Genomic DNA, 12,661 nt, shown 5'->3' on the forward strand with positions numbered 1-12,661 from the left:
TGATCAGGGAAAGCAGTGTGAAGAGATGAATGGTTGAATCTTTGTCAAAAGATTGCCAAGGGGCCAAGAGACTAAAAATCTTTAGATTCTAAAGTCTTATTTGAACTAGTATGTATGCTTGTCATTCTCATCCCACATACAGCCCAGATAGAAATGAATCTTCTTGAGATTACTCAGTTTTTCAAAATTTCTCTTCTAAAGAGGGGAGTCTGGGTTATTTTATCCTTCCTGATATTTCTCATGCTCCATTTTTTTTTCATTGTGTCATGACCCTCATGACTGCATCCATAGTTTCATCCTACGGGGTGATGTAGGTGAGTGCAGTCAACTTGTAAAATCTTGAATAGCTCTATCCTGGCACTGCTTGCCTAGAAAAAAAATGCTGCTTCTTTTTGTGCGAGTTCTTATCACGAAAAGATGCTCATGATAATCTTTGAGAGTGTAGTCTGCTATTCACAAAAGAATTAAAGATGCAATGGATGTCATTCCATATCACTTATGTTGTCCAGATTTTTCATCAATATATTATGAGAAAGTGAGCAAGAGCTTCAGTGTCTTTCCACTTCTCCTTTGAGATATTTAACTGCTGTACTTATTTTAACAAATTTTTGCTGATGGATAGTAGTTCATTGCATACTGACAGAGTTCATACATTTCTTTCCTTTTAAGAGTGATATTGTTAAAAAATCAAACAACTTTCCATTCCCCAAGTGACGATGTCTGTGACAGGAAGAAATAAAAGGGACAAACTTTGCTTTGTCTAGCAGTTTATCCTGTCCTTTCTCAACCTAAGGGTGGAGAACAACTTGAGCGGGTGTTTTCTTCACACAGGTATCAAAGGTTGATGGGATTAAGGTGAGGATTGTAAACAGATTTGCATTACGTTTTTGTTGGGGCTGACTGTGGCAGGCTTGATATGTGGTTATAGGAGTTCATGGGCAGCTGAGTGAATAGCAGGGAATTCCATTGTTTGGTTCCAGTACCCTAATTGGAAAAGGCTCTGGACAACCCTGAGAAATATGGTGATCCATCTTTCCATTAAAACTTGGATAACAGCTGATGTTCAAACCTGACATTTTTTCATCAAAATGTCTTAAGGTAATGGGACTGTAGAGCCAATTTTTATATCCTATCCTAATTATAATCAGCCTTATTTAAATCAAACAAACTCTGTTAGTGCTGAATTATGGAAACAACTGTAGTAAAATTCAGGTTAAAGATATCTAGAAGTAAAGCATTTCACCTACAAACCTTTACAAACACCTACAAACCTTTACAAACTCCTACAAACCTAAAAGGCCTTTAAAAAGATAGGGAATGAATTGACACCTGTGCAGTGTCATTCTCAAAGATGAGCATTAACAAGTGCTTCTTGATTATTTCTAAACACACAGAAATGATCTTTTACAGACTGCAAGATTCATAAACTGAGATATCTGTTAAAGAGCAGCTACTAGACCGCAATTTTCCATTTGTTTCTTTTGCCTTCCTGGTGTGTTTGGTGCATTGCAGAGTCCTTAAGGTTTCCTTTAACTCTAATATATTTGTGCTTTCTTCACTTGGCTATATCTTATAATTCTTGCCATAAAAGACATGTTCTTTTGCCCTATATGCACAAGTTATTGATTCCTTCTTGGTCACAGAAATCTCACAGTATCTAGCAGGTTTTCTCAAAGAACCCTTCAGATGACATGAGATGTGCTTTCTTGGGCAACCATGCATCAGTAAATAGAGAAGAGTTTTGCTTGTCAGAAGAACCCCTTTCAGGTTATGGATGACTGCAAAAATTCTCTTACTGTTTCTCATTGCTGAACTAATAATAAGTTTTATTTCTACCTTTGAGTCAGTTTGCAAGTAGGAGCAGATGAAGCACAACTTAATTTTGTCAGGATATGGTAGTTTCTATTACATTAACTTTCAAGGGAACAAAATTATTCTCTACTTAGATTATATTTCAAGTGCAGTAAATTCAAAGAATTATTCATTAAGTGATGAAAATAATGAAGGGGAAAAAACTGTGGCTGAAAAGTTGAGCATTGTTACTGTATATTCAGTAGTGGGGAGTGTTGCAGTAAAGCCAAACTTGATTGGTTTTTTGTTTCAGGAAAAATAATGCTGTTCTAAAGGCAGAGTTTTGGTGGGCTTTAATTTTCAAGTAAGGTACCTGCATATGCATCTGTGTAGAATCTATGAAGGTGAAAACAGTATCAGAGGAAAAAGCTACTAGTACATAGAGGGGATTTTTGATAGGGGACATTGTAGCTATTTGTAGGGTCAACTTTGACTCCGCATTTCTATTCAGGCAAGCATTTCAAAATATATTTCACCTTTTAATGCAATTTGGGGAGAATAAGATGCAAGCCTTACATTCCTGCTTAATAATGAAGTTAACTCTTAATACAGAAGGGAGATCGATGTTGGAAAAAAAAATTGCAAGCTTATAATTCAAACCATACCCACGTTTGGTTTCCCAGAGGTGACTTAATAGCACTTGCTGCTTGCATCAGTAAACATTGCACCAAACTGCAGTATGAAAAACCTTGCTCAACAGCATGGCTCTTCCCTCTGTATATGGATAGAAAAGACAAATTAAATAGGGGGAGCATATTGCATTAGAGCTTTGAGATGTGTGCTGCAGAGTTTTTATTCTATCAAGTGTGGTGTTAGATATATTTCACTCTCCCTTTCTTATACAAATAAAGCTTTCTTTCTCATATATAAAAATCAATATAGTTGAGAAGAAATGCAGTTGAACCTTCAATAAACATCATAAAACCCCTTTCTCATTCCTGCTTAGCCAAGATCAAAGCTGCAGACTGCAGATATTCCATATGGAAGTAGAATTAGTTTGTCTTCTTTTATCCTTTCGATGCATGTTTCTCACTTTCATCTTTAGAATTTTTTGAGTACCTTTTTCAAGCCTTTTACTTTCCATTTGCACAGGGTTGAATGAATGTGAATGAAATTCATTGTTTATGAGCTCATGTGCATACCCAAGGTTATTTTTTTTCTTCTCATGCACTGTATGAAGGATCCCCTACCTTGTATGCAGTTCTGGTTTTCTCAGTATTTTGAGAAGGTGGAAGGATTCACAAAAGTGCAGGACAAAAAATAGGGAGAGTTCTACAATGTCCCAGTTGTGGTGGGAAGAGTATTAATCCTAGTTTACAAACTGTAACAAAGGCAAGGCTAAGAGTTACTTCATGGGAATCTGAAGACCTTAGGGGATGGATTTCTGAGAGCAGAAGAAGAGATGCTCTTTTAGGATTGCAGAAATATGAAATTATATTACGGCTGGAAGTTAGAACCAAGTAAATTCAAAGTTTAAAGAATGAATTCTTAAATTTTCCTTATGGTGTAAGTATTGTCTTTATATCCACATTTTTAAGGAACTGCTACAATGCTTTTAGTTAATAGGGACTGTATGTAAATAGGAGGTATTGGAATAAGATTCCAATATTACCAGGTAGATTGTACCTGGGCTGGTCTGACCTTTGCTGCTGGGCCAAAGGCGACAACTGTGGTGTTTCACCTCAGACACTTTTGGCTGGCTGGGTATTGCAGCTGGGCACTGAAACAAACCCAGGCTTGTAGAAACTCAGTTTACCTCAGGTGGAAGGGCTTCAGGCTAGGGTGAGGAGGAAAAGGAGACAGATTCTGTCGGAGGGCTTATATCCAGAGTTTTATTCCATGGTCACAGACATCTGAATCTTGGTAACCGCTCCAACAGAATACTGAGCACATGGTCCTGGCTCATTTTAAGCCCAGGGACAGGTGAGGCACCAACCAGGTGGGAGGAGCAGGGTCTCAGGGGACAAGGGACACCTAGACAGGCCAATGACCCCAGGCCTGAAGGGCATCCTTTGAACTTGACCGACCACACGATGGCCTTGCTGGAATGTTAAGACTGATTGACAGCCCAGCAGGGGGCGAGAGGGAAGGGGAAAAGAGGTATTTCCACACCTGGGAAGGGACTAAGATGTCTAAAACAGGACACTGCAACACACTGCAACAAGAAGGTACTTGCTTGTTTCATTTTCTGTGATATGAAACTGTGTGGTCAGACTGGAAGAGCTTTACAGCACTGTTAATACAGTTTCTTCTTTTGAAAGTGTGTAGCAATTCATAGCTTTTTGTTTGTACTTCATGCATGTCTGTCTGAGTATTATGGAAGATCAGATGAGATTCTGAAAACAACTTTGTGGCAAGTAATTTTTTTTTATCCCAGCATCATAAACCAAACTATTTTTCTCTGAGTTAAGTGAGAAATACCCTGCTTCTTTTCCTTATTATTAATATTCATAATTTCATCAGAAACAGATATTTTTCAGATTGTTTTTACTGTGGGAAATGCAGTATTCATCTGTCAAAATACATTTTAACAAATATTACCCTGTTTTAGTGTGCTGGTAAGAGTTGGTTAACTTGAAATATCATCACCTGCTACAATGTTGAGCATGACCCTTTATGATTTCCTGTGACAGAAAACTTTGTGGAAGGGTGAGCTTTCACAAATCTTAAAAAGATGGCAACAGTCCTTCAAGGAGTTTGTAGACATACAATGAACTCAAGAGACTAAATGATAGAATCCCTTTTCTACAAGTTTCAATCAGCTTTTGCTGAGTAAGCTTTGTTTAAAGTATCTCCAGAGGAAAGAATGGATGAACAAATTGTCAAAATAATAATAGAAATCATTTATTCTAAAAGAAAAGTAGGACAAATAATTTAAGCATTAATCCTGGACTGGAGATATTCGTTCAGTTTATCCTTTTATAAGTGGGCTGATGTGGGATCCTTGACAAGTTTTTTTATTTTCCTTAGCTACATCTGTACTGTTCTTCCAACAGTGCATCCCACTGCCCACATTCTTTGTGTGCCCCAGAAACATTTTAGCTCTGTATACCCTCTGTTTCCATATCTCCTGATCCTCACAGTGCAGCAGCTTAGGCACTCAAAGGAGCTGTGGTGCACTGCAGGCAAGTGTCAGTCAGGCTGCCTGACCCTGACCAGCAGGCAGACACTCTGAGGCACAGTGAAGCAAAGTGCAGAAGCTGTACCTATTCCTCAGCCTCACTTGTTGCTCCATGGGGCTGTGATTGTCAACTACACTGGGGCTATTAAGCTCCCCTGGCTTAATGTATATTATTATTGTGTTACTCATCAAATCACAGTTTTTGATGATTTCACACGACCATCAAATGACTGAGGCTGGATGGGACATTTGGGAGCTCTCCTGTACACCTAGAGCCAGGACCATATCCAGGCACCTTTTGAGTAGCTCCACGGAGACAGATTGCACAGCCTCTCCAGGCAGCCTGTGCCAGTTCTCACACGAAGAAAAGCCATTTCCTGATGCTTAGAGCAGCCTCCTGTGTTTCAGCTTGTGCCTGTTGCCTCTGTCTCAAACTGTCACCCTAGTAACTCTGCGGAAGGGTATTAGTTACCATGTTTTACATCTTAAAGGGAAAGAACTGAAAAAATACAGTTCTAGATTTATTTTTGTCAGGTCTCAAGTAATTTTTGTAGCATAAGGACCGTAAAGAAAGATCATGAGTTTCCATCCTGACACCATGCTGACAAAATATCCTAAACATACCAATGAATTTTCTAATGAAGTTGGATCATGTCCATGTGTTCAAATACATATTTTTTTACTTCTGTCATTAAAAGCTGTTAATTTTTAATACTACTGCCTATTTGTCAAGGCTTTAGGAGGGAGCAGAATATGTCAATGTGCTCTGCTCCCTATACTGCAGTTTCAATACATATTCTGAAATATTAGTTATTCTAAACATAATATCCTGAGTTATTTTTCCTGTATTTCTGTGGGCAGTCCTTCTGTTTTGGCCTTAGAAATAAGGAGATGTTGTAATTTCAAGGTGATGAGCTGGTTTCTGCTAAAGATAATTTCTTCAGCACCTTAAGGTTTTCTGGAGGGGGGGGAAGGATGGGGACGATGACAGTCCATCTGTCTTCTGATGTTTATCATGTATTTAAACCTCATTTGAAAATATTTTTTAATGTTTTTTTCTCTTTAGAAAATAGAAAGAATATCCTCGTGATATATGAGCAAGAAGCAGAAGAGTGGGCTCTGTATTTAAAATCTCTTTTTGGACTCGTAGTGGACAAAGAAGGAATCTTACTCTATGATCTAGAAAATTCATCTTTCAAGCACCAAGAGCTACTCTGTTTACTGTCTTATAAATGTAAACTCCTGATACTCTCATGTGGACTTCTTAACTGCCTGAATCAAAGGAGAAGTTATTTTCTGGAACAAGTTCTAAAACCTCCGGATAATGTGGTAATTCTGCTTTGTGGAGTGGAGAATTCAGAGATTCTTTATGAGATACTGACCTTAGCTGGTGGCAGCAAAGAGATTTCTACTGATCAGAAGCCTGAGGAATACATTTCTGTTGTTAAAGAAATTCTTCAACCAGGTAATATACTACTACTTGTTTGTAATCCTTAGGTGTCTTACCTCCTCTCAGCTCTTGCTATTTAGCAAAGATGTTGTCTGCCAAGCAGAATGTTGTGCTTCTTTTGCATGCAAGGTGCTATTTTATTGGCATTGGAGCTTGTGCTTGACAGACATCCTGCAGCTCAGGTTTTTTCTCAGAGCTTAACCTAGTTCTGGATGTCCATGAACAACCAAGAATATTCTTTTGAGCACTGAGGTAGAGAGACCCCAGCTGAATGAATGACCTAGCTGGATGTCCCTGCTGCCTTGTGCTTAAGTAGGTGAGGTTAAGTATGCTATAGGGCTTTAAAACTGTCCCAAATGTCTGCACACAGTCTCCCTGTATGAGATGGGTGTTTTCAAAAATACATTTTAGACTCCTTCTCCCCAACCATCTTCAATATTGAATAACCTTTTCCTCAGTACATATCTCAGACTTGACAATTTGGGCTCATTTGGTTGTCTGGTTTTGTTTCAGAAGGCAGTGTTTGCAATTTCTGTCTGCGTCCTATATGTAGCTTCAGACTGAAGCTTCTTGGCCATTTTTTAATGGGATGAAAACTGTGGGTCTGTACTCTGTGTGTGTATGTGTATATATAAGAAGTAACTGTGCTTAGATACTATCAGTTGACACATGCACAGGAAATTGCAAACCTTTCTGCAGCAATAAAGAGTTTCCTAGAAGACACAGGAGAGTTCTTTGGTTAGGTCAGTGCATTCACAAGAATACTTATTACCTGTGCCCTTGGGACTTAAGTGTAATGCCAGATGTTTAGTAGGTGTTCAGATGATCACTTTGACAGTGACCAAAATCTGCGACTTCAGAGATTAGGAGAAAGCTGAATTAATGAATAGTTGTTGAAGGCCTCAATCTCAGTGTGTACATCTTTACTGGGGATGCATGGACTGGGGCTGGGATCAGACCAGTTCAGTGGACTGAGCTAGATCCAGGACTGGAGGTGGTGGTGATGCCTGGTGCTTCAGAGCTAAGCCGCCCTCCACTCTGTTAGCTTAGAATTGCTCTGGCCCTGGTTTTTCTGTGCACTCCTGTACCCTGGCCATCAGCCAGGCCAGCTTAGATCAGTGCTTGATGGGAGACCTCTGCTCTGCTCTCTGTTGCACGGTGAAAGTGTTCCAAGTAAGAGATTTGCTTTCATCTGAGTGATTTAAGCTCTGAGGAAAGAAGATGCCCATGGTGTGTCATTATTTACCTCTGCTTAAAGGTAATGGTGTCTGTGTATAGGATATTCTTTTGTAGAATCCTGTTAAGCTCTTAGCCTTTGTGATATGTGTGACAGGGATTTGACAGACTGCACATCTGGCAAAGAAGATTTTTTCCCTTTTATTTAAAATTATTTGCTGAGGGGTTGTTGAGTATATACAAGGATTATTTTTCCCTTGGAGCACTCTTTTTTTTGCCTTTCATTGGGACCAGAAACACAAGATTTCGCGTTTCAATTCATGTGGATCATTGTCTTCAATCCCTTTTGTTTTCAGTGCTCATCCCTAGGCCCTTATATTCTTGACCCTTTTAGAGATAGTAATGAAAACACTTTTGTGTATATTCTTTGTGGTTTTCAGATCCTTTTTTTCCCACTAAACTCTTCATTACTCTTAACTTATTCTCCCAAGCATTTGTAGCTTCTTGTCTCCTCAGTATTGACAAGAGCTATCACTCTGAAAGTGACATTGAGCCTGAGAACTCAATAATGTGCTTTAATTACAATGGCCATACCACATACCTTCCACTGCAACTAAATCCTGTTAATCCCTTAGGACAGTGGGCCATCATGATCCTTGGACTAATGGATGCCAGGGTTGAGGACTGGCCTCTAGGCAGCTAGAACAGCTGAAGGTGGATGCTAAATCAGGTTGTTATCTCACAGTTTAACACTCTGCTGGAGAGCATAGTAGTCACCAGCATTCCACTACAGATTTCTGTACTTGGGAAAGCTCATGGGCAAGATAAGCTCTTAGCTGTCTCTTCTCTCCTAGGTGCTCTTCTCTTTGCACTCTCCCTACAGCCTGAGATGGAAGAAGTGCAAAATAAGTCTCATTTTATATGCCCCCACAATTATTTCACCTGCCAGATGGTGCTGGTTTCATCTTCTTGGAGCAGACAGGGCTTTGTCTGTTAAAACTTCCTTCTGGCTCTAAAGTAGTATACGTGCCAAATATACTAGGCAAAAATCAAAACTATTTAAAATGTTGAGTAAAACTAAATGGAACAGAAGATGCAGGGGGTTTTGTACTCAGCAGAGAGCTTGTTTGTAATGTGGTTCAAACACAAAATCTGAATGGTTTGTCATTCCTGTTTGAACATCTTGGAAGAGTAAAGGGAGAGTTAAGATATGGAGAGTGACCTTTCTGACATATTTCCAGGATGCTGACAGACTTTATTATATTTGTCTTCTGCATGAAGAGGATCACAAATATTTTTATTGTTGTCAAACGATTCTTTTTACAGGATTTGTTTCACTATTTGAAAATGCCACATTCAGATTGACTTGGTTTTGAATTTTGTAGATCCTGTAACTATTGCCATAAAAAGATAACCCCCAGAGAGGGAGGAGAACACTCAGAAGTTTGATTTTTCTATGTTAGCATCTAAGATGGTCCAGTGAGACTCTAGAATTGGCTTTTCTTTATCAGCTTTTCCCAATATTGTTGAAAGTAGAATTAGGCAATATATTTTGCTTGTGTCTGTCTTTTCCTTCTCCTGTGTCTTTCTGCTACTTGTCCTTGGTCTGCTGAACTGTGTACCCTTTTTTAGATTAAATTGACGTATTTTCAGTGTATTAATTCAGTGTCCTGGTGTACTAAACGTAGCTGGGGTTTTTGTTTAATCCTGAACGACTTCAAATTCAGGCAAGCATGTGTTTATCTAAAGGATCTATAGATAGATATTTACATCTATAGGTAGTTAACTTAAATCCTTAAATGTCCTCAATTTCTCCTGAAGTTGTCATCAATAATAATGATGCAAAAAGAGAACAGGTCTTATCTAAAACAAATAATTCTCTGTGACACTGTTTCCAAAATGCATTTACACTTTTATTAAACTTTTGGTGAGGCTTCTTGGTACAGCTCAGGGGTCATAAGTATCCATTAGTCTGCTGGTGGTTTTATTAGGTTTTGTTTTTAAAGTTCCACAAAAGGAACTCTTGTCACTTCCACTTACAGATTTTTCCCCTATCAGTGGTATCCCTTTTTTCTTTTAATGCCGAAATATGGACAAGAATTTACTTCTACAAAATTTGATAGTTGAGAACAGCACATCAAATCTCTATGTATCCATTCATCAGTTGCTATTTTATTAAAAAGTGAGCGGTACATAAAGTAATATAACCCAACTAGAAAATGGTACCCAGAGTCTTTGACAGCCCAGGAAAGATTCTCAGAACAAATTTGGAACTTTTACCTGAGGTGGCAATATGCCACTAATTTCTGATTGTTTACCTAAAAGATATTCCATGTATCTGCAAGCAAATTTAATGACCAAGAAGAGTAATGTTAATAAAACTACTTTTGCAACTAGTAGTATGGTAAATGTGGACAAATGAGATACTAGCATAGGGGGCTTTTCTCTCACAAGTAAATGTGGGAAAAGCAGGCTGAGAGTTAAAATAGGGCTTAACTCATGCAGCTATTCAGACCACTTCAGGTACTGAGGGGCTAATTTCCATTGTGCAGACCAAAGAAAAGAGGAAGAAATAATCATATTTTTATCATAACTTTTATGGTATCTGTTTCCTGTTTCATTTCTAGTGCAGTGGCATCAATTTTATTGTGATTTGATGTAACATCGAATACTGAAGTAATGTTTCACATTTTGACTCCACTGCTTTGCTTGTTCTCCTGTAAAATCCTCTTCACATTGGTACTCAAATACAAGTAATACAAGTAATGAATGCCAATGGGTTTCCTTAGGCTATGAGTAAGATTTGTGCTCATTTTTGATGACCTAAACAGCTGATTCAAGTGGGAACTTTACCATTGGCTTCAGTGGGAAAGTGCTTCACCTAAATTTTGATGCTGACTTGGAGTCTATGAGAAAATTAAGCTAAAGTGCTTAAGCTAAAAAACCCTGAAGTTGAACAAGAAAATTACTAGAATTTTTGGTCTTGTTTGTTTGTGAATACTAAATGCTCTCTGTGTGTGACCCAAGTCTTGGTTGTGAAGATTTCTCTCCTGAACACACAAGACTGAATAAATAGAGAAAAGTTGGTGGGTGGTTCTGGCCTTGTTCACCGCCAGGAGAGGTTTCAATAAATGAGACCACATGGTTGTGCTTCTATTTACTCCTTCCCCAATGTATTTACGTTCAGACAGTGCATACCACTGTTGGAGTTTTAAGGTAGTGATGTCGTCTGCTTATTGTAGACCACCTCAAATGCCAATTACATTTTTTTAATTAAAATGAAAATAGTCTGTGTGACTGTATCATAAGCACAAGAGCACAAGGGACATTTGTTAGTTGGTGTGTGCTGCAGTATAGCTCTCAGTTCCATTTTTCCCTGACAATGAGTCTTTGAACTGCTCTACAGGGACTGCTAAGATTACCAGAGTATTACATCTTCCTGAGATGCTTTGCTTCTCCATTCCACTCAGGAGGGATGCCAGTGCAGTGATGGGGGTTGGTAATGACTGCCAACAAAAAAACTGGTTTGTGTCACCAACTTCCTTCATCTGACATGAAATCCTGGCTATTTCAAAGCAGGAGACAAACTCAAGTGATTGTCTGGAGGTGGCAACCCTGGATAAGATGTTGAGACTGTCATCCCCTGTCACTTAAACTGTTTTACTTCTTTCCTATTTCTTCTCTTTTTTTCTGCAAAATTCTGAGAAGGCTTTACTTGTTAGGGTTTGTTTGTTAGATTACAACATGAGCTGCTAAGAAACCTATGTAGCTAGTCACGGTACCCTTGGATTCTGAAGTATGTGTCATGTATGTGATGGTTTTTCCTCTTAGTTTTGCCAATAATTGGATGAAAAGTTATGATGCCCAGAAAAGTGAGTGCACTGACATCCTGAAGTTTTTTAGCATGTCTTTTTAGGTTTTTTTAACATTTTTAGCAGCATTTAGGACACTCATTAAAATTTAACTTAATAATAGAAGTCAGATGACTAGAACATAAGCATTATTGCAACAGCATGTACTAAACATACTGCAATTTTCCTTGTTTATTTAGTTTGTAAATTTTTAAAAACAATAAATTAATGCCTTTATCATTTTTAGTCTGCTCTTTCAAGGTTTGAAATGGACATCAACCAAATTTGTATCATTTATGGCCCAGTTATCAGTCAGTATTTAATTACAGTTGTGAGACTGTTTCTCAAGCTGCCAAATAATTTAAGACTCCCTACAAGTATGTTTGCAGGTAATGCTATAAAATGGCTGTGTGAATCTGTAGACTTATGTGTCCTTCATGTAATGTATCATTTAGTCTGACTGAGTCTTGTACTGTGCTTACCAGTCACAATTGCTGAAAAGTTGTCATTGGAAGGCATCTGGAGAAGACCTCTGTAAAGGTACTCCTTGTATATTTTTTTGCACACAACTGTTGTTATAGCAAAATTGGTACTTGTAATTTCACAATAATGTTACTTGTGTTAGATTAGTGCCATCTTCTTAGAAATGGGATAAAATAAGGGGTCCAAACTAAAATTGTCATTTATCCCTGAAAAAAATGCAGTATGACACCTATTTAAGTTTATAGTAGAAAAACAGAATCAGATTTTACTCTTGGGAGGGTCTCTGTGCACTTACTAAAAAGGCTGTGAGTCCAGAACTTGGTCCTGAAAAAATGTTAATACAGTATCTTATGGGGCACAGACTGAGAGAGTTGGGCCTTGAGAAGACACAACTGAGAAGGGGCCTCCTTGATGTTTATCAGTACCTGAAGGGAGAGTGCCAAGGGGGATGGAGGCAGGCTTAGTGATGCCAAAATAGGATGAGAAAGAATGAGAGGAAACTGATGTTCCACCTAAATGTGAGAAAGAACAACTTCTCCACATGGGTGACTGAACGCTGGAACAGATTGCCAGAGAAGTTGAGGAGTCTCCCTCACTGGAGATGTTCAAGAGCTGTCTGGATGCAATTCTTTGCCATGTGTTTCAGGATGACCCTGCTTGAGCAGGCAAGTTTGGACCAGGTGAGCCACAATGGTCCCTTCCAACCTGACCCATCCAGTGATTCTGTGC

General features: G+C 38.6%; 1 protein-coding gene across 1 annotated transcript in view; it reads left to right on the forward strand.

Annotated features, from left to right (window-relative positions):
- Positions 1-12,661, forward strand: part of BANK1 (B cell scaffold protein with ankyrin repeats 1) — a 134,635-nt gene that overhangs the window by 13,694 nt on the left and 108,280 nt on the right. The window contains exon 2 of the mRNA XM_058804077.1: positions 6,039-6,437. Within this exon, the coding sequence (XP_058660060.1) occupies positions 6,039-6,437 (399 nt within the window). The remainder of the gene's footprint in view (positions 1-6,038; positions 6,438-12,661) is intronic.

This window comes from Ammospiza caudacuta, chromosome 4 (assembly GCF_027887145.1).
Source record: "Ammospiza caudacuta isolate bAmmCau1 chromosome 4, bAmmCau1.pri, whole genome shotgun sequence".
Taxonomy (NCBI): Eukaryota; Metazoa; Chordata; class Aves; order Passeriformes; family Passerellidae; genus Ammospiza; species Ammospiza caudacuta.